General features: G+C 40.1%; 1 protein-coding gene across 9 annotated transcripts; it reads left to right on the top strand.

The window, feature by feature from the left end:
* The first annotated feature begins 59 nt into the window (after window positions 1-59).
* HNRNPK (heterogeneous nuclear ribonucleoprotein K) lies at window positions 60-12,426 on the top strand. Of its 9 annotated transcripts, none has more exons than XM_022558856.3 (17): window positions 61-188; window positions 2,173-2,251; window positions 2,359-2,443; window positions 2,898-2,995; window positions 3,651-3,707; window positions 5,156-5,199; window positions 6,077-6,149; window positions 6,677-6,748; window positions 7,252-7,365; window positions 7,709-7,837; window positions 8,451-8,758; window positions 8,877-8,931; window positions 9,243-9,326; window positions 9,604-9,619; window positions 9,696-9,778; window positions 10,177-10,346; window positions 11,057-12,426. In XM_022558856.3, the coding sequence occupies exons 3-17, from the start codon at window positions 2,386-2,388 to the stop codon at window positions 11,088-11,090; spliced, it is 1,395 nt and encodes a 464-aa protein (XP_022414564.1). In that variant the 5' UTR covers window positions 61-188; window positions 2,173-2,251; window positions 2,359-2,385; the 3' UTR covers window positions 11,091-12,426. The 9 variants fall into 9 exon arrangements, with proteins under 9 accessions (XP_022414570.1, XP_022414572.1, XP_022414564.1 ...); XM_022558859.3 differs by having other exon boundaries at window positions 11,117-12,426; XM_089913064.1 differs by having other exon boundaries at window positions 9,711-9,778.
* Window positions 12,427-17,734: the final 5,308 nt, after the last annotated feature.

Genomic DNA, 17,734 nt, shown 5'->3' on the forward strand with positions numbered 1-17,734 from the left:
CCTGTGCGCGTGAACTGGACAGCCTTTAGTTCTCGCGAGAGGTTCCCCCTCCCCCAAGCTAGTGAGTGCGCGAACGAGAAAGGAGGAGGGCTCTCCGGGCGAAAGCACTGCAGGCGCCATTATCCTCTGTTTCTCTGCTGCACTAACGTCGACGTCTTCCCTACTTCCCGGTTGTTTGCGGCCCATAGGTAATTAGGGTTATTGGGGCTTGGGTATTATGGGTTCGGGCAGGGGTTTGGCCTCCCGAAAGGCTGCGCTGACTTTTTCCAAGTCTGGTTTTTCTCGGGCCCTTAGCGGCCTTACAGCCTGAAGGGAGGCGCCGGCGGGAGGCGGGGCTGTCGCCTCCTCCAGCGCCTTGATTGACGCGGCCTTGGGCCAATCGCTTCGCCCTCGCGCCACCGCTGTAGCTGGGGCAGCCTATCGGGCCCGGCGGCGGGGTAGGAGAGCGCGGGGAGGGCGGTGGGGGCCTACGCTCGTTCTCTGTCTAGCTGTGACCGGCTGAGGCGGCGCGGCGGCATAGGGACGGTAGCCTTGCCCGGTGAGGAGTGGGGCTGGGCGAACGGCGCGTGGGGGCGAGGGCCGGAGACCAGTTTCTCCACTTGAGGGAGGCGGTTGGGGCTGCTTGGTGGTTGGCCTGTTCTGGGATGGAACGTTGCCGGGTTTCCCCTCCCCCCACCTCCGCCATTTCCCTGAGCGTATATCTGCAGTCTGCGCTGCGGTACTGGAGGCTTCGGGGAGTCGCGAGGCTTGTGACGGTGGGATGAGCTGCAGTTTTGTAGTGTTGGGAACTAGGTCTTGTGGGAAGGAGAGGGGGTCGGCGGGCGGGCCCCGAGGGCGGTAGAGAACGCCGCTCTCTTTGTGTGGGTCCCGGCGCACTTGGGCGCTCCCGGCCTGGGCCCGACGCGGGAACGGGCGAGTTGGAAGGGTCGGGGCTGCCACAGTTGCTTTGTCTCTCCCGCGGTGGGGGGAGGGCGCGGGGGACGAGGTCTCGGGACCGCGTGGTGGGTGGGGGAGGGGGGGGTCCGCGCTCGGCTCCGCCTAGTAGCACGTAGTCGCCATTACGCGGGCCGCCATTTCCTGTCGGATCCGGGTGAGGAGAGGTGCGGCGCTGGTGCTCTCGCCTCGGGAGCTTTTTCAACTCCTGTTGCTGGGCCGTTGCCGATCCTGGTGTCCCGGGCGTTGGAGAGAGAACGGCATGTTTGCGCTCGGCTGGCCACGCATGTACTTAGCGATTTTCACGGTCTGAGAAACAGTGACTGAAGGACCTGAAGGATACTTGTTTATTTTCATAAATAGAGCTTGCGGTCGTTAAACCACTTTACCCAAATCTTCCGCCACACCTCAGTATTTAACTGAGTGATGGGCCAGATTAGCGTTTCAGTTGGTCATTGGAAGAGTGGAAGGCGTAAATATGGCCTTGGTTTTTAGCTCTAAGCTGTTCAGCTATTCCTGGGGGCCGCAGGTCGCCGCTTTTTGCCAGTCATGAGAGGCGAGCTAAAAGGCTGTTTGCAGTCCTATCGCCAGTGTGGTGTTGGAGGTATAATTGTGAGGTTATACCGCTTTTAACGTAATGTAAAATATCTCGCTAGTGATGGTGTTGGTGTTCAGGCGTTCTGTAGGATAGTCGAGTAGTATTAGCAGTTTGGGTGTGCTCCTGTATCAGCTTTGCAGGTTTATCGCTCCAGTAGATTGACCTGCCGGTTGGGTATGGCTTGAATTCGCTTTTGTATTTGTAAACTTTAAAGATTTCAGAAGGTAGTTTTTCAAGTCACCAATGGAAAGAAACCCAAAAGCGGTTTAAAATCCCAATGTAAAAATCTTGTGTATCTTTTTATAAATTTATATTTTTCGGGAACAATAGTGAGACTCGTGGGTTTATCGATATGCCCTACATGTGTCTAGTTTTCGTTGTATTTATCATATAAAATAACTAATTGCTGTGGTGGGACTTGATCCAAAGGCTAAAAATGTGTTTTTCCTTTTACAAAAGAATCAGATACGGTCTTTTGGCTTGTGTTTTTGTGTTTGAAGGCAATCGTTTGGAAGTTTAAGACCCTAAAACAAAGAAGCGAGTTTTAGAAAGAGATCTTTTGTTTGTTGTGTTCAAATTGGTGTTGCTTAGTATTCAGTAATAACCAAAAAAGCAAAACTGATTTGTGTTGGTTTTTATAGGCTACTGCAGCACTAGGGTGTCAGTTGGTCCCGCCCAGAACACTTCAGTTCTGCCCTGCAAGGATATATTTAATAACTGGTACGTTCTAGAAACAGTCATTACTTTCCCTTGTTTTTAACATTTAGCAAGATGCACAGCTTACTTTTCAATAAACCAATTGTACTAGCCTCTTTATTTTTCAACAGATTGGTGTGTCCCTTTAATACAAGAAAATGGAAACTGAACAGCCAGAGGAAACCTTTCCCAACACCGAAACCAATGGCGAATTTGGTGAGAAGACATTTTAACAATTTTATTCCTGTTGGTGTTCTGTTAATTTCATTGTTTGTATGTTTAATTTGAGATCCCTGTCAGTTACATCTGAGTGTATATTTATGAACCAGAAGTAACTCATTTGCATAGGTAACTGTAAACTGATTAAAAGAAAGCCAGTAAATGTAAAACTAATATTTTTCTTGCATTTTGAAGTTTCTTATCCTTTGAAGTGTTGTCACAATATCTTGTGTTTGGAAAACCATTTGGAATGGAGTGCTTAAATTCATGCTTAAAAGTCCAAGAACCAGTGCCTTTGGCCTTTTTAAAACATACCTAAGATTAGCAACAAATCCCTTTAAACAGTGGACTTAAAGTTTCTCTAATCTGTAGGTTAAAATTGAAATGTAATTAAACATACCCTTCCTTGAAGATGCTGGTGCTTTCTGAAATTTGAACTGTTAATTTTTAGGTAAACGCCCTGCTGAAGATATGGAAGAGGAACAAGCTTTTAAAAGATCTAGAAACACTGATGAGATGGTTGAATTACGCATTCTGCTTCAGAGCAAGGTATAAATTTTATTCTTGAAACTTTGAAAGTGGTTCTTAAGTAGGAATTAAGAAAAGTTCTGATTGAACCTTCTGGGAAGCTTGCAAAAGCTTGCAGCCTGCAGAATATAAAAGATTTGTGTGGATTTTCCTAAACAGACATTCTAGGTTATGGTAATTGTGTTATTTTGCCAACAATTAAAAGAAAGCCCTTAACATAGTGAGCCTACTACAGGGCTGAACTAGGAGATGGGTGTGGATGATCCTTAAAGCATTAATGGATTAAAGATTGTGTCTGATTACATTGTGAATTCATTAGAAAACATCCTGGTTGGCAGCTTACCTGACTGATAATACACCTCACTACCTACTAGCATTTAAATTATTTAATTGGCTTGCAGAAAGGCATTGTAAAGTTAGTGCTATTGCTTAAGTTTTAGACTCAGTATGTTCTGAGTATTTCAAAGCTCTGCCTTGGTGTTTAGTCCCTAAAGCACATAGACTCTTTAGTTTTTGCTAACCTGATGGTTTTGACATCCCCAGATAGATTTTCATCTCTATAACCAAAAAAGAGGTTAGACATGTGTGGTGTGTGTTTGTTTGGCTAAAATCTTAGCGTAGGAAGACACCATAATTCTAGGAAAAGACAAAATAAGTTTCTTTTTATTTTCTCCAGAATGCTGGGGCAGTGATTGGAAAAGGAGGCAAGAATATTAAGGCTCTCCGTACAGACGTAAGTATTAAAGAGTTTAAACTACTACACAAGAAGCTTCAGTTTATGTGTTTGTAGGATTAAAGAATTGCATCATAGAAATCATTTAATAGTCTAGATTCAAGCCTTTTATAATAATTGGTTACATAGATGATTTTCAAGGTTTGACATTCCTGATTTAACAAAGCCCAGATTGAGCAGGGGGTGGTCTATATTAAACCTCCCTTTCTAATAACTTCACACCAAATTATTCACTTCAAGCAAGATAACATCTTAATTAGAAATAACAATATAAAACTCCTTAATTTGTACCATTTCCCGTGTATGAATCAAGTACAGTATTACTGAAAACCATTGCAGGTGGCTGATTAAACTCCAAATTTTTTATTCCCTTTTTTTTTTTCCAATTTGCCCATCTGTTCTTTAACAGCTTGCACGTGGAGCACAAAGAAATTAAGGTTGCATGATTAAGATATGGGTAAAGAATAGAGTAGGCACTTAATCTTACAACTGGGAAGCCGTTTGTCAATGCCGATGATTTGTTTTAAGTCTTCATATTTTATAGTGGGTTGACTCTTGTGATTAGACACATTAAATGTTGGTATCACCAGAAGTGAGCATATTTATAGGACTTGGGTACACCAGATTTCCTAAATTTTTTTTCTCATGTACACACTCTTGATGTTTCCTTGCTAAAGTTGAGGCAAATAATAACTGTGTTGAATACTTATTTGGTATTTTTTCATTTCTCTCTTGGTCACAGATCTTTGTATGTTCCTCTTGATTACTGTAAACTGAACTTGAAAAATTGTTTAAATTTTACAAACTTGCCTGTTAGGATCTAGGAGTGCGTTTTTAAATCTCCAGGAAACCAAACAGTCTTTTAACAGTTAGGGTTTTTGGTGGTGTGGGAATTTTTGTTTTGTCTTTTATAAACCTCTTTCCTTTTAATCCAGATGTTCTATATAATTATCTGGGTTAATAATTTCCCCATTTCCTCAAGAATTCGAGTCATGACAGGTTTTGTGTCTACCCTCATGAGCCAGCCTGCTACTGAAACATTGTTTGTTTAAAAAAAAAAAAGTACCATCATTAAAGGTCCTTAAATGTTAAGCCACAGTCAGATGTAGAGAAGTCCATTATTGTGTTAGTCTTCAGAACAACTTAAGCTTGTTTCATTAATTGAGAGTATGAGTATAGTTTGTATTAAATTAAAATTTATTGCTTTTCCCCCTTTTCCCTCTCCTTGTTTTTTTGGCCATATATCTCCGTTGCCCATGTACTGGATCGACTTACCCCTGCGTTGCCCACCATGACGTTGGCCCATCCGCCCCTGAACGCCCATGTGAAAACCCTGGTTGGCTATGCCCAAAAATGTGCTCGTTGCCAAACGGGTACCATACTTGACAACTTCTGATTGAATGCCCATGCCCAATGCCAACATCCACGAACGCCAATGACCAATGCAGTACAATGCCAGTGTTTCAGTCCCAGACAGCAGTGGCCCCGAGCGGTATGTCCCAACAGTTTATGCCTCACTGCCTGATTAGAAAGAGAGAAATGTATTTTATTACCTGCCTTTTATATAATTAAATAGTATCCCCTTTAGACGGTGTATTGTTTTTCAAGTTTCTGTCTTATTTTCCCCATTAAGTCTTTTTGTCACTGAACTTTTACCGTGAGTTGCCCACCCAAACGATCCACTAATTTTATTTCGATGGAAGGAGCACAGCTTCAAGTGTTGCATATTTGCTGCATTGTAAATCAAATTGTTACCGAAATAGTCTCTCGCTCTGTCTTTGTGGCCCACCTTGCTTCCCAACATTGCCTGTTCATAATTTTTTCTGATGAAATGCTAACTCTGGTTCACTTTCCTTCACTTCTCATTTGTGTTGTCTTTGTTTTTGTCTCGCATTTGTATTTGTTTTCTTGCAGAGCCCATTAGTGATCTAATTTCTAACTGGTATTCATAACCTTACTCCAAATATAATGTTCACCACTTGCATATTCCCCCACTTTGCCTAAGAGAAGGTGTGCCAGTTTTACCAATGTAACAGCGAGGGTATCCTTAATTAACTTAGTGGTGGCGGGGAACATAAGTATTCAACTCTGCTTCAGTTCTGGTCAATTTATTGCCCACTTAATCTGAGCCCTTCCAAGAGCCCATTCTCTGTCTCTCTGCAAGTCTCCTAATAATGTTACCATGTTTGTATTGGGCATAAAACAAAATGCATGTGAAAAATGTATAAATAGGCTACTTTAAATGGGGAGGATTAAATAATTGTATGTTCTTCTCTGTAAAAGTTGTTTGACTACTGGTGATGACCACAAAACTCATTTTTCTTTTCCACCTTTTTTTTGTACTATCTGGTATTTGTGATGTTTGACAGCATATTGAGTATCAGTGCTGATATTGAAACAATTGGAGAAATTCTGAAGAAAATCATCCCTACCTTGGAAGAGGTAGGCTCATTTTTAAAATGTATTTGGCAGTTGGGGGGTGCTTAAAGGATGTTTTAATGAGGCAAAATGGGGGAGGTGGAGAGACATTGGCTATAACAGTTTTGTAGCAGCAATGTGTTGCACTCTGCCGCTTAAGGTGTAGGGTTATTATACCCACATTACTTGTTAGAAAATGTAGTCTAGCCACTGGAGTAGATAGGAACTACCTGTGGCCATACACTTTCATGAGGTTTAGCATATGTTTTATGGGCTTTAGTTTTAGAGGTTTTGAGTTAGAATAATGACTGTGGGACTGTCAGAAAGGACTGTGTTTGGTTTAGTTCAAGGATTTTTAAATTTTATGTAATCATTTATTTACTAGGTGTATAGAGAAAAACCATGTATGTTGATTCTTAATGTAGATAAGCAGTTTCTTGTTATTTAATGATATAGATGTGAAATATGTTGTAGTAGCTTTACCAATATATGCGACAATAGCCTGATCACACTAGACACTTAACCTATTACTCTTATTTTTCTACTTTCAGGGCCTGCAGTTGCCATCACCCACTGCAACCAGCCAGCTCCCGCTCGAATCTGATGCTGTGGAATGCTTAAATGTATGTCATAGTGCCATTGAACCCCACTGAAGTATGGAGCCTGGCCCATAGGATCAATTTTATTTTCAACATAGCGTACTTTTCCCATCTCTATAGAAAAAAGGCTTAAAAACGTGATAAATGAATGGTCTTACAACTCACTGTTGACCCTGCTCCATGCTGCAGTGGGAATTAACTACATTTGCAAAGTGCTTTGCAGTCATTTTTATTATGGTGTTATTTGAATGTTAATAATAATTTTGTGGTAACAGCGACATGCTAAATGGCTGCAGTGTGGGTATGGTGTTGCAGGACCTGAAAATAAAATAGTTTTTTAAGGTGGTGCAGAATGTCCTTTTTGGGCCTGGCTATTGAGGATAATAAGCACATAACTGGTAAAGTTATTGAAATATAAATTCAGGTTGCTCACTGCAACAGTATATTGGTATGCTTATAGCAGATAAGTGTGTATTCTTGGGGAATCCTTGATTTGGGACTAAAATTTTATAACTCTCCCTCCGCAGTACCAACACTATAAAGGAAGCGACTTTGACTGCGAGTTGAGACTGTTGATTCATCAGAGTCTGGCAGGAGGAATTATTGGGGTCAAAGGTGCTAAAATCAAAGAACTTCGAGAGGTAAAGTGATAGTTTTCTTTTTTCCTGCCATATTACTAGAAAATAGCTTTTTATGTGGACTTGGTTCCGTGGGCTTCTCTCATTCCCCTTTTTGAGTTTCCTCCCTTATCTAGTTTGCTAATTAAAATATAACAGAAAGGCCTGGCCATGCTATACAAGTTATTTTGCCAAAAATTTATCGTGCAAAGTCCTAGTGTTACTAACAAGCTTTTTATATGGGGGGAAATTTTACTGAAATACAAATTAAATCTGTCTAAACCTGGACATTGTTTTGTACTGCATTTCCTTTTTTCTGATTGATCAATGATTGATTAATGCTGCTTTTTTTGTAAATCTGTTACAGAACACTCAGACAACAATCAAGCTTTTCCAGGAATGTTGTCCTCAATCCACTGACAGAGTCGTTCTTATTGGAGGAAAACCTGATAGGGTTGTAGAGTGCATAAAGATCATCCTTGATCTTATATCAGAGGTACCTTCAGAACCCTTTATTTTATTTGCGCTTAATTTTGTAAAACAGATGTCTTGTTCAAAAGTACTTTGAGAACATTTAGACAAATGGCTTTTACTTTTACTTTTCCTTCACCTAACAATTTTCTATCACCCTGCTTTTAGCTATCACTTTAACTTAGAAATACTTTGGGAGAATCTGGAGAGTTGTCTTTACATTGTTGGTGAGGTTTTTAATAGCCGTTGGTCCTTCAAAAGAAGTTCCTATGGTTCCTCTATAGTACTACACTGCATACCCAGGATACCGATCCCCTCAGCCCTTGGGGTGGTCGCTTCTTCATAATCCCCATTGTGAAATGTGAAAGGGGTTTGTAGTCTGTTACTTAAGCTCTAAGGGTAAAATAAAGCTGTTAATCCTTACCTCGCAAGCAGTAAACCTCAAATTTTTTTGTTTGAAACTCACCAGAAATGCTTTTTTTAAAATCCTTCCTATCTTTGTATATATTCCTATCCCGATCTCGAGTACCTCCCAGGATAAATACAAAGGGCTTGAAATGTTCTGTTTGTTAAAAGAATGTTTGGTGTGAACTAAGGCTTTTTCCTCAGTCTATAAAGTTGCTATGTTTTTGTTTCAGTCTCCCATTAAAGGACGTGCTCAGCCTTACGATCCCAATTTTTATGATGAAACCTATGATTATGGTGGTTTTACAATGATGTTTGATGACCGCCGTGGACGTCCTGTGGGATTTCCCATGCGGGGAAGAGGTGGTTTTGACAGAATGCCTCCTGGTCGGGGTGGGCGTCCCATGCCTCCATCCAGAAGAGATTATGATGATATGAGCCCTCGTCGAGGACCTCCTCCACCTCCTCCTGGACGAGGTGGCCGGGGTGGTAGTAGAGCTCGGAATCTTCCTCTTCCTCCACCACCACCACCTAGAGGGGGGTAAGTTTCTTTCATCCACACATTAACATACAAGAAGCTGCACTTTATGGGTAGAGGGGGTAAGTTTTTATTTGATATGTGTGACCAGCTGAGATTACAACAAGTACTATGCTTGCAGAGATCTAATGGCCTATGACAGAAGAGGAAGACCTGGAGACCGTTATGATGGCATGGTAAGAACTTTGATATTTCATCAATGTATTTATGAGTGCTAAAAGGGGTCTTAAAGTCGGATAGCTAAGATTTTGTTCAAGATTATTAACTGAGGAATTTTGTCTTACAAACGGGCTTTTGTAGATAGCCACTTAAATCATTGTTTTGGGTGTTTGCTGGGATATTAAGACTTGTTCCATCTTTGTTTCCCCCAAAATACATGATTACTGCCAGTGTATATAGAGATGTGAAATAGTAATTGGTCATATAAAAATGGTGATTCAGACAAATATAGTGCAGGTTCATATTAATAGTTTTATCTCTAACACAGGTTGGTTTCAGTGCTGATGAAACCTGGGACTCTGCAATAGATACATGGAGCCCATCCGAGTGGCAGATGGCTTATGAACCACAGGTTGAGTATCATGGGTGTTTATTATTCATGTCACTAATAATTTTAACATTCTCGTTTACTCATCGATAAGTGTTTTATTTCCCCCCATATAACTTTTTTGTTTTTTGGGATACTGTGTACCTGAATGGTTTCTTCCCCTGAGGATTGTCTTTGAAATTTACTTACTAGGGAAGATATGGGAGGACTTTGCTTTCCTAAACTCTAGGGGATTTAATGTTAAAACACCTGAAGTTTTGAAGGCGAAGTAATTTTCTATGTTTTTCTGTTCTGTTTTTAGGGTGGCTCTGGATATGGTAAGTTTTCTTCTTTGTGAAATCAAATATTATTTCATGCTTTGTAAATGAACTTAATACTCATTATTTAAATCAGATTATTCCTATGCAGGGGGTCGTGGCTCATATGGTGATCTTGGTGGACCTATTATTACTACACAAGTAACTATTCCCAAAGATGTGAGTATCTTTAATATTATAAGGGACATTTAGTAAGTCATTTTAAGTTCCGTGGCTTTTAATAAAAGGTTTTAACAAAAATATTCCATTTTAGGATTAAAATTGTGTTTCAAGGACTTAAGCTGAGGTGTCATTCTCCAGTTTAAGCCTTGTCAAAAGATGTTCAGTACCATTAAAAAGCAGTTAGCAGGGTTCTGAGCCCCTGGTTCATTTATTAAAGGAAATGTCTATGGGTGATGTAATTACATTGTAATTCAAACCTTGACTAGTGTGGGGCATTAAATTAGCACAGCATGGTCAGTATGTTGTACAAAGTTAATACTCTTGATGGTCACTGAACATACAGGATAATACTTTGAAAGTATATAATAAACACTTGTTTTTAAAACTCTTTTCAGCTGGCTGGATCTATTATTGGCAAAGGTGGTCAGCGGATTAAACAAATCCGTCATGAGTCAGGAGCGTCGATCAAAATTGATGAGCCTTTAGAAGGGTCCGAAGACCGGATCATTACCATTACAGGAACACAGGACCAGATACAAAATGCACAGTACTTGCTGCAGAACAGGTCAGTTTGTTTAGCTTTATGTTAGCGTAAACATACTAAAACCTTAAAAAGCTTCTCTTCTCAACTGATTTTTCTTTTTAGAAGCCATGGTGTCTCAACCTTTTGGGGACCTAACTTCTAAACATTCTAATAGCTTTGCTTTAATTTTCTTCTGCTTTCTTACTAAAAAAAGAAGACATTCAATACTAATCTTGCTGGAAGAAGCCTTAACCAAGCAAACTTCTCATTTCTCTGGTGAAAACTGCTGCCAAAACCACTTGTTATAAATTATACAGAGCCTGTAGAAAATATAGAAGATTCAATGGATGTTGGTCTAGTTCTGTGTGGAAGACTAGTGATTTTGTTGTTTTTAGATAACTAAATCGACAACAAATCACAGTCTGCCATATGGCACAGGCCATGCCTCTACAGGACAAATGATTGGTGCTGTAAAATGCAGCATTTCACACCTTAACTGACATTTCTTTGTCTTTTCTACCAAATATTAACAACTTTTGATTTTAATTCTGCTCTACTAATGTCTGATTTACTGTTAATCTTTTTTCTTGGGTTTTACATTGCTCTAATTTGTAATTGCTAATGTTTTAATTCTTATCTCTGTGTAATGGACATGTTTATCATTTTAATTTAGCATTGAAATTGTCTTAATGTTGATTAAGATGTTACGAACAAAAATTCTAATTCGTACTTTTTTTTCTTTTCTTTTATAGTGTGAAGCAGTATGCAGATGTTGAAGGATTCTAATGCAAGATATTTTTTCTTTTTTATAGTGTGAAGCAGTATTCTGGAAAGTTTTTCTAAGACTAGTGAAGAACTGAAGGAGTCCTGCATCTTTTTTTTTTTATCTGCTTCTGTTTAAAAAGCCAACATTCCTCTGCTTCATAGGTGTTCTGCATTTGAGGTGTAGTGAAATCTTTGCTGTTCACCAGATGTAATGTTTTAGTTCCTTACAAACAGGGTTGGGGGGTGGGGGAGGGTGTGCAAAAACTAACATTGAAATTTTGAAACAGCAGCAGAGTGAGTGAATTTTAATTTTTGTTCATTGTTGGTGGTTTAAAAAAAAATCCCCCCATGTAATTATTGTGAACACTTTACTTTGTGATCACTGTAACATTTGGGGGGGGTGGGACAGGGAGGGAAAGTAACAATAGTCCATATGTCCCTGGCATCTATTCAGAGCAGTGTGCAGAATGTAATGCTCTTTTGTAAGAAACGTTTTATGATTTTTAAAATAAATTTAGTGAACCTATTTTTGGTGGTCATTTTTTTTTTAAGACGGTCATTTTTCAAATGGCTGAATTCCCCCCAACCTGCCCCCAAACTAAACACTAAGTTTAATTTTCAGTCCTCTGTTGGATATAAATAAATGCATCTCTTCTTGGACTTAGGCAAAGTATCTTGACACATTAAGTTCTGGTGATTTCTTAAATGATTTGAAAGTCCATTGCTTGGGAGGAAATTCCACCACACATTCATGCTTATAATAAGCTGGGGATTTTTGTTTGTTTTTGCAAATGCTTGCCCCTACTTTGCAACGATTTTCTGTTTGTAATTGTGAAGAACCAAGGTGGGGAGCAATACAACAGATATGGAGTAGTTGGTATAAGTATATACCAGAAGCCTAATGGCAGCAAGTTTTATTAATCAGAGTAATACTTGGTTATGGAAGTGACTGATGCTAAATAAATTCTGATTATTTTTTATTAGATAATTTCTCACCTATAGACTTAAATTGTCAGCTTGGTAGTGTCTATTAGTTAAACTTTGTAATATATATATATATATTCTTGTTTTTCCATTGTATGCAAACTGAAAGAAAAAGATGTACCATTTCTCTGTTGTATGTTGGATTATGTAGGAAATGTTTGTGAACAATTCAAAAAAAGATGAAAAACGTTCCTGTGGATGTTTTGTGTAGTATCTTGGCATTTGTATTGATAGTTAAAAGTTCACTTCCAAAATAAAACTCCCAAAATGCTAGATTTGATGTGTGCCCAATTCGAACAAAGGTTGATTGACACCTGTAAAATTTGTTAAAACATTCCTCTTGTAAGGAAATACAGTAATCTTAAATTATGTATTTTTTGTGTGAAGTGTTTTTCTAGCATTTATAAATCAGATATGGTAGGGGTGGTAAGTTAAAAATTACAGTAGTTGGGCTCTTAGTTTTAAAGGGGAGTCCAGCATAATGAGAGCTGAGTCATTCCAATTCTACAAGTCCTATTCTCACATTACCTGTGAGCTGCTTTGAGTTTCTTAGGTTTAACTTTAAAATAGTTCCAGTTTGTTGAGAGTGTTTACAGATGAATGTAAAATTTTTTTTTTCTGGTTCTTGGCTCCGTAAATCTTTAAAATGCTACCTGTTAACTTCCAACTGCCCAGAAAGCCTGAGAACTCAGCAATTACATGGAAAAGAACTCATGGATGCAATTCTGTTTAAGTCTAGAAGAGGTTTGTGTATGATAGAAGAACGTGAAGTGAGCAGAATTTTCTGGACTGTATGACTAGTACATGCAAAGGTGTTTAAAATTTCAGTGATACTCCTTTTTAGGGAGGGAGATGGGGTGTTCTCTTGATAAGTGACAGTGATATCACAACATCACTTAAAATGCTACCTGTGATAAGGTCTCCCCAAAGGTGAAATTAGTCTGAATTGCCACTTGGGTGTTAGTTTCCCTCTTGTGTTTGTTTTAAGTATGGGTAAGTTTGGGTTGCATAGGGTCAATATAGTGTACTTATGCTGAAATGTGCCCCTCCCCTAGAGAAAAACTATTGGTAATGACATTTTAGTCAAATTGTTACTTACATTGGAGGAAAGTATCCCTGGCGAGAACACTGGCTTTCAAAGTTTTCGTTTGTCATTCAAAAATTAGTTGTGTAGGGACTTCCCTGGGGGTCCAGTGGTTAAGACTCCCCCTTCCAATGCAGGAGGTGCGGGTTGGGGAGCTGGGATCCCACGTGCCCTGCAGCCAAAGAACCAAAAAGCAAAAGCATTGTAACAAGTTTAATAATAAAGACTTTAAAATGTTCCACATCAAAAAAAAATCTTTAAAGGATTACGTAAATAGGCTTGGCTGAAAGTTTTTATTTTTGCCTTTTAAAAATCAGACTTTGAACACAACAACCTACTAAAAATCTGTGACGTTGGTAAATTGGGGACACAACTTTGGAGGGAGGGGCCTTTTTCATTTCCACTCTTAGCTGGTAAATGGTGTCTGAACATGGGCTGGCAATTTGAGAAAATTCTCTGAAGTAAGTTTAAAATTCACTGAACAAACGGAAATTTGAGCCTATTTTGTAAAAAATATTAGGCGGATTTATTGAAGTTTTAAAAGTTTAAATGTAGTTTCAAAAATGATTTTAGCCTAACTTTTTGAAAATCAAGTGATAGGCAAACAATGTTGGAAACCAGATTGCACCAAAGTTTTTTCAGGATCGAGGAAAGGAATTTAAATCTCTTCCCTACTATTCAAATGTTAATAGTTTGCATAATGAAACTGATAATAAAGTACATGAATTTTATTGAATGATCTGTCAGTTACTGCTAAATCTAATCACTGATACCACTGCAACACATAGAGACTGAGTCTTTAAGGAAAGTGGACAGCAGTTTTTCTCTTAACCATACTAGTGGTTTTGTTTTGAAATGCCTTATGTTGTTGGTACTCAAAATGGAATTACTGTTCCACAAACATGATAGGTTGTGGTTTGCTTAAGACTGCTGCTAGATAAAGAGACCTGTATTTTAAATTCTCTTTAGACCAGTGGAAACTTCTCTGTCAATAGGTGTTCAGGGCCATCAAAATGTTTATTGAAAAAGTAACCTTGAATGCTACATTTTACATCTCCCACTTATCAAGGTTTGCCCATTGTTGGCAAGTTTGAAGTGAAACTGATGCGGCTTTTTTTTTTTTCTGCCGTGCCTTGTGGCCTGCAGGATCACAGTTCCCCAAGAAGGAATCAAACCTGTGTCCCCTGCAGTGGAAGCGTGGAGTCTTAACCATTGGACAGCCAGGGAAGTCCCAACCCAACTTCTTGATGGTGGCATTGAACCCTTGGGAAGCAATATTGCAGTGTTTCTCAGGCTGTTCTTAGGACCACCTTCAAAATCAGCAGTGCTGGTTAAAAATGAGAATTTCTGGACCATCCTTCAGCTGTACTGAACCACAATCTCTATAAGAGGTGCCAGGAATCTGCATATTTAACAAATTCCTCGAGTTAAAATAGTTTTGAAGACCTGTAATATAGCAACATGTAGTTAAGAGAACCACAAGTTTCTATATTTTTTCATTAATTCATCAAATACATATTTTGTTCCTAGGTGTACAGTGGTAGGCCCTGAAGAGGCAGTGGTTAGCAAAAAGTATTTGGAGAGATCAATAATTACAACAAGCTGGTAATGAAAAAGAAACAGTACTGTGAGATGTGTTTAAGAAAGCAGAAACCAGCATACATGTGTGTAGATGTATGTATAGTCATCACAAGCATATTGCTTGAAACAAAACTGCACTAGGAATATCCCAGTGTGTTGACTAAAATTCTGCCTTCTGCTCCTCTTAGCAGATGAAAAAATAAAGACATGGGGCATATATACACAGATCAACATCATTTACCCAGGCCAGGCCTCAACACTTCGAGTCAGGGAAGACATCTGACCTGAGGAAAAGGAGAGAAGGGAATACCTGAAAAATTAAAGCCCAAGCAGTTACCATTTGTCTATATTAAAAATGGGGAGCTCATCTGCTGAATCAAGGTGGTTGGATGTGCAAATACACATGGAAAAATGTAAAATGCAAGTGTTTTGTGGGGTTGGGCTTCCCTGTTTGCTAACTGAGCAACAGGCACTAGCAACAGTGGGGTAAAATGATATACCAGCTATCCTATGACCTCAAAGCTTTATCCACCTCATTCTTTGTCCAGAACCCATAAGACTTTCCTATCCTCCCTCTCTACAGATCTCCCCCAATTTCTCCCTCCTCCCCCGAACTCAGACCTATAACCCCCAAACCTGTAATTGTGAAGGAAATAAACATTTGGTCACCAAAACCTCACACTTCTCAAAATCTCAAACATTCTCCCCACTTCTCCCCTCTTTTTTTTTTTTTTTTTGGCCACATCACACGGCTTGCGGGATCTTAGCTCCCGGACCAACCAGTCAAACCTACACAGAGTCCTAACCATTGGACTGCCAGGGAATTCCCCGTTTTCCCCTTTTGGACATCTACTCCCTTTGCCCCTTTTTTCCCTAAAGTCTTTCTACCATTAAGGACAGGCTTCACTGGAAAGGAAGGGTCACCTTGTTCACCTAGTATGAAGGAAGTCTATAGCGTAGCAAGGGAAAGCATATGATATCTGCATATCAGACCAAAAGTGGGAGAAGTGATTTTGATAGTAATGAGACAGATTTGGCAGAAACAGTGTAGAAAGTGCCAGCTAAGTCCCTCAGAGATCGCCCTAGGGTTCAGCCTGGGGCAGGGCAAGTGAGCAGAAATTCCAGGGAGGTTGAATAAGAAGCCAAAAACAGAAGCAAGGCTCAAGACACCTATTTGGAACACTGCAAAGTGTCCTTATGACCACATAAGCCAGTAAAGCACAGCAGAATTGAGACATACCACGTTTGGGCACAGAGAGAACCTGACGCTCTCGTTCTCCTCAGAATTCCCTTTGATTCCTATATGGCGTAAGAGGAACATTAGTTAAGTGCTAAGGGGCTTGCCATGGGGCCACTGTGATGAAGGGGGTGGTTACTGCATGACAGGAGCTATAAGGTAGACAGCCCACCCAGGGACTGGATGGAGACACAGCAGAATTTCGAAGGGTTGTCAATACCAGTGAAAGCCAAAGTGAGATCAAGTTAGTCAAGGAAGACCACTGGCCTGAGTGCTGAGAAACCAGACCACCAGTTAAACTAGCATTAGTCATTCAGTGGTAACTATAGGGAAAGTAGGTGCCAAAATTCAGACACCAGACAGACTACGCCTCAGAGGTCAGAGTTTACTAATAAAGGCCCTTTCCTTCCATTATCAGAACACCTAAATCCTTTGCACCCAGACCTTGGAAAGTCTTGGAAAGGTGGAAATGAAAGAGCTTTTAGCGAAAACCAACAGCCCTAATAATAGGCCTGACCTTTAAGTAAACTGAAGTTAATCTAACTTGAATTAGATCATTTTAAACTGGAAGAGATCAACTTACTTTTACTTGGCAAGTTTATGTGTTTGTTCTAACCTCAGTGGAAAATGGAAACTTAATGAGAAGGAGGGTATAAGGGAATTTGGGACCTCTAGAAGTCCCCATTTTAAAAGCAGGAAAGGGGCTTCCCTGGTGGTGCAGTGGTCAAGAATCCGCCTGGGAGACATGGGTTCAAGCCTTGGTCAGGGAAGATTCCACATGCCACGGAGCAACTAAGCCAGCGCGCCACAACTACTGAGCATGTGCGCTAGAGCCCCTGAGCCACAACTACTGAAGCCCGTGTGCCTAGAGCCCATGCTCTGCAACAAGAGAAGCCACCACAATGAAGAGTAGCCCCCGCTCGCCACAATTAGAGAAAAAACCCGCGCTCAGCAACGAAGAGCCAACGCAGCCAAAAATAAAAAATAAAATCAGGAGAGGTAAGGCTAATACTACCAAACTATATGTTCCCGGTGGAGGTGGCCCCAGTTGGGTTGGGGCCTTCATTTGGTAAATCACGTGGCCTTTTTTATCTAGATCATTTATTCATACCTGTGTTTCAAAGTGGCACCAATTCTGTGTACGGTCCAGACTCCAGAATTCTGTGGGATCAGGCTGACACTAATCTCCAGCTGAGATCAAATCATGGCTTGACTGATTCCCTGCCCTATCCTGCTTCCCTCACTCCCTTTCACCTGAGAGCATTTCCCCAGCAAATCATTTGCACAAGAATCCCTGGGCTGGGCGCTGCTTCTAGGCACTTGATCTAAGACAGCTGAGCTGGAGCTAGAGCAGAAATTGATTTCACCTAGACACCCTTGACAGAGTTGATGCAGTAAATAATGATACATTGAATTATCTCCTTCTGAGGAAGGAGTGCGAATCCTTTTACTTTATGAGGCATAGCTGCATTCTGTTAGGCAGGAGTATTTTTGAAGGTATACATATGGGAATAAAATTGTTTGGGTGCCGAACAGCAATAGGGGTGAATTTTGTTAAACAACACAGCATTAGTTTTTCCTTTCTAATAGAACCCAGTTTTCCTTTTAGAATTTTTCTCTCCCGGTTGTATGTAGACTTGATGAGATAGAAATCTTGGTCATTAGAGACTCCTTATCACCCAAAAGAGTGGGCATTTGACCTAGCCATGCCCAACCAGACACTTTGTCCTGGGACTTTGAACCTTGAACAAAATAACGGAAGCAAGTTAAAATTATCAT

This window comes from Delphinapterus leucas, chromosome 6 (genome assembly GCF_059928025.1).
Source record: "Delphinapterus leucas isolate spDelLeu-1000000601 "Yukka" chromosome 6, BTC_Dleu_Yukka2, whole genome shotgun sequence".
Lineage (NCBI taxonomy): Eukaryota > Metazoa > Chordata > Mammalia > Artiodactyla > Monodontidae > Delphinapterus > Delphinapterus leucas.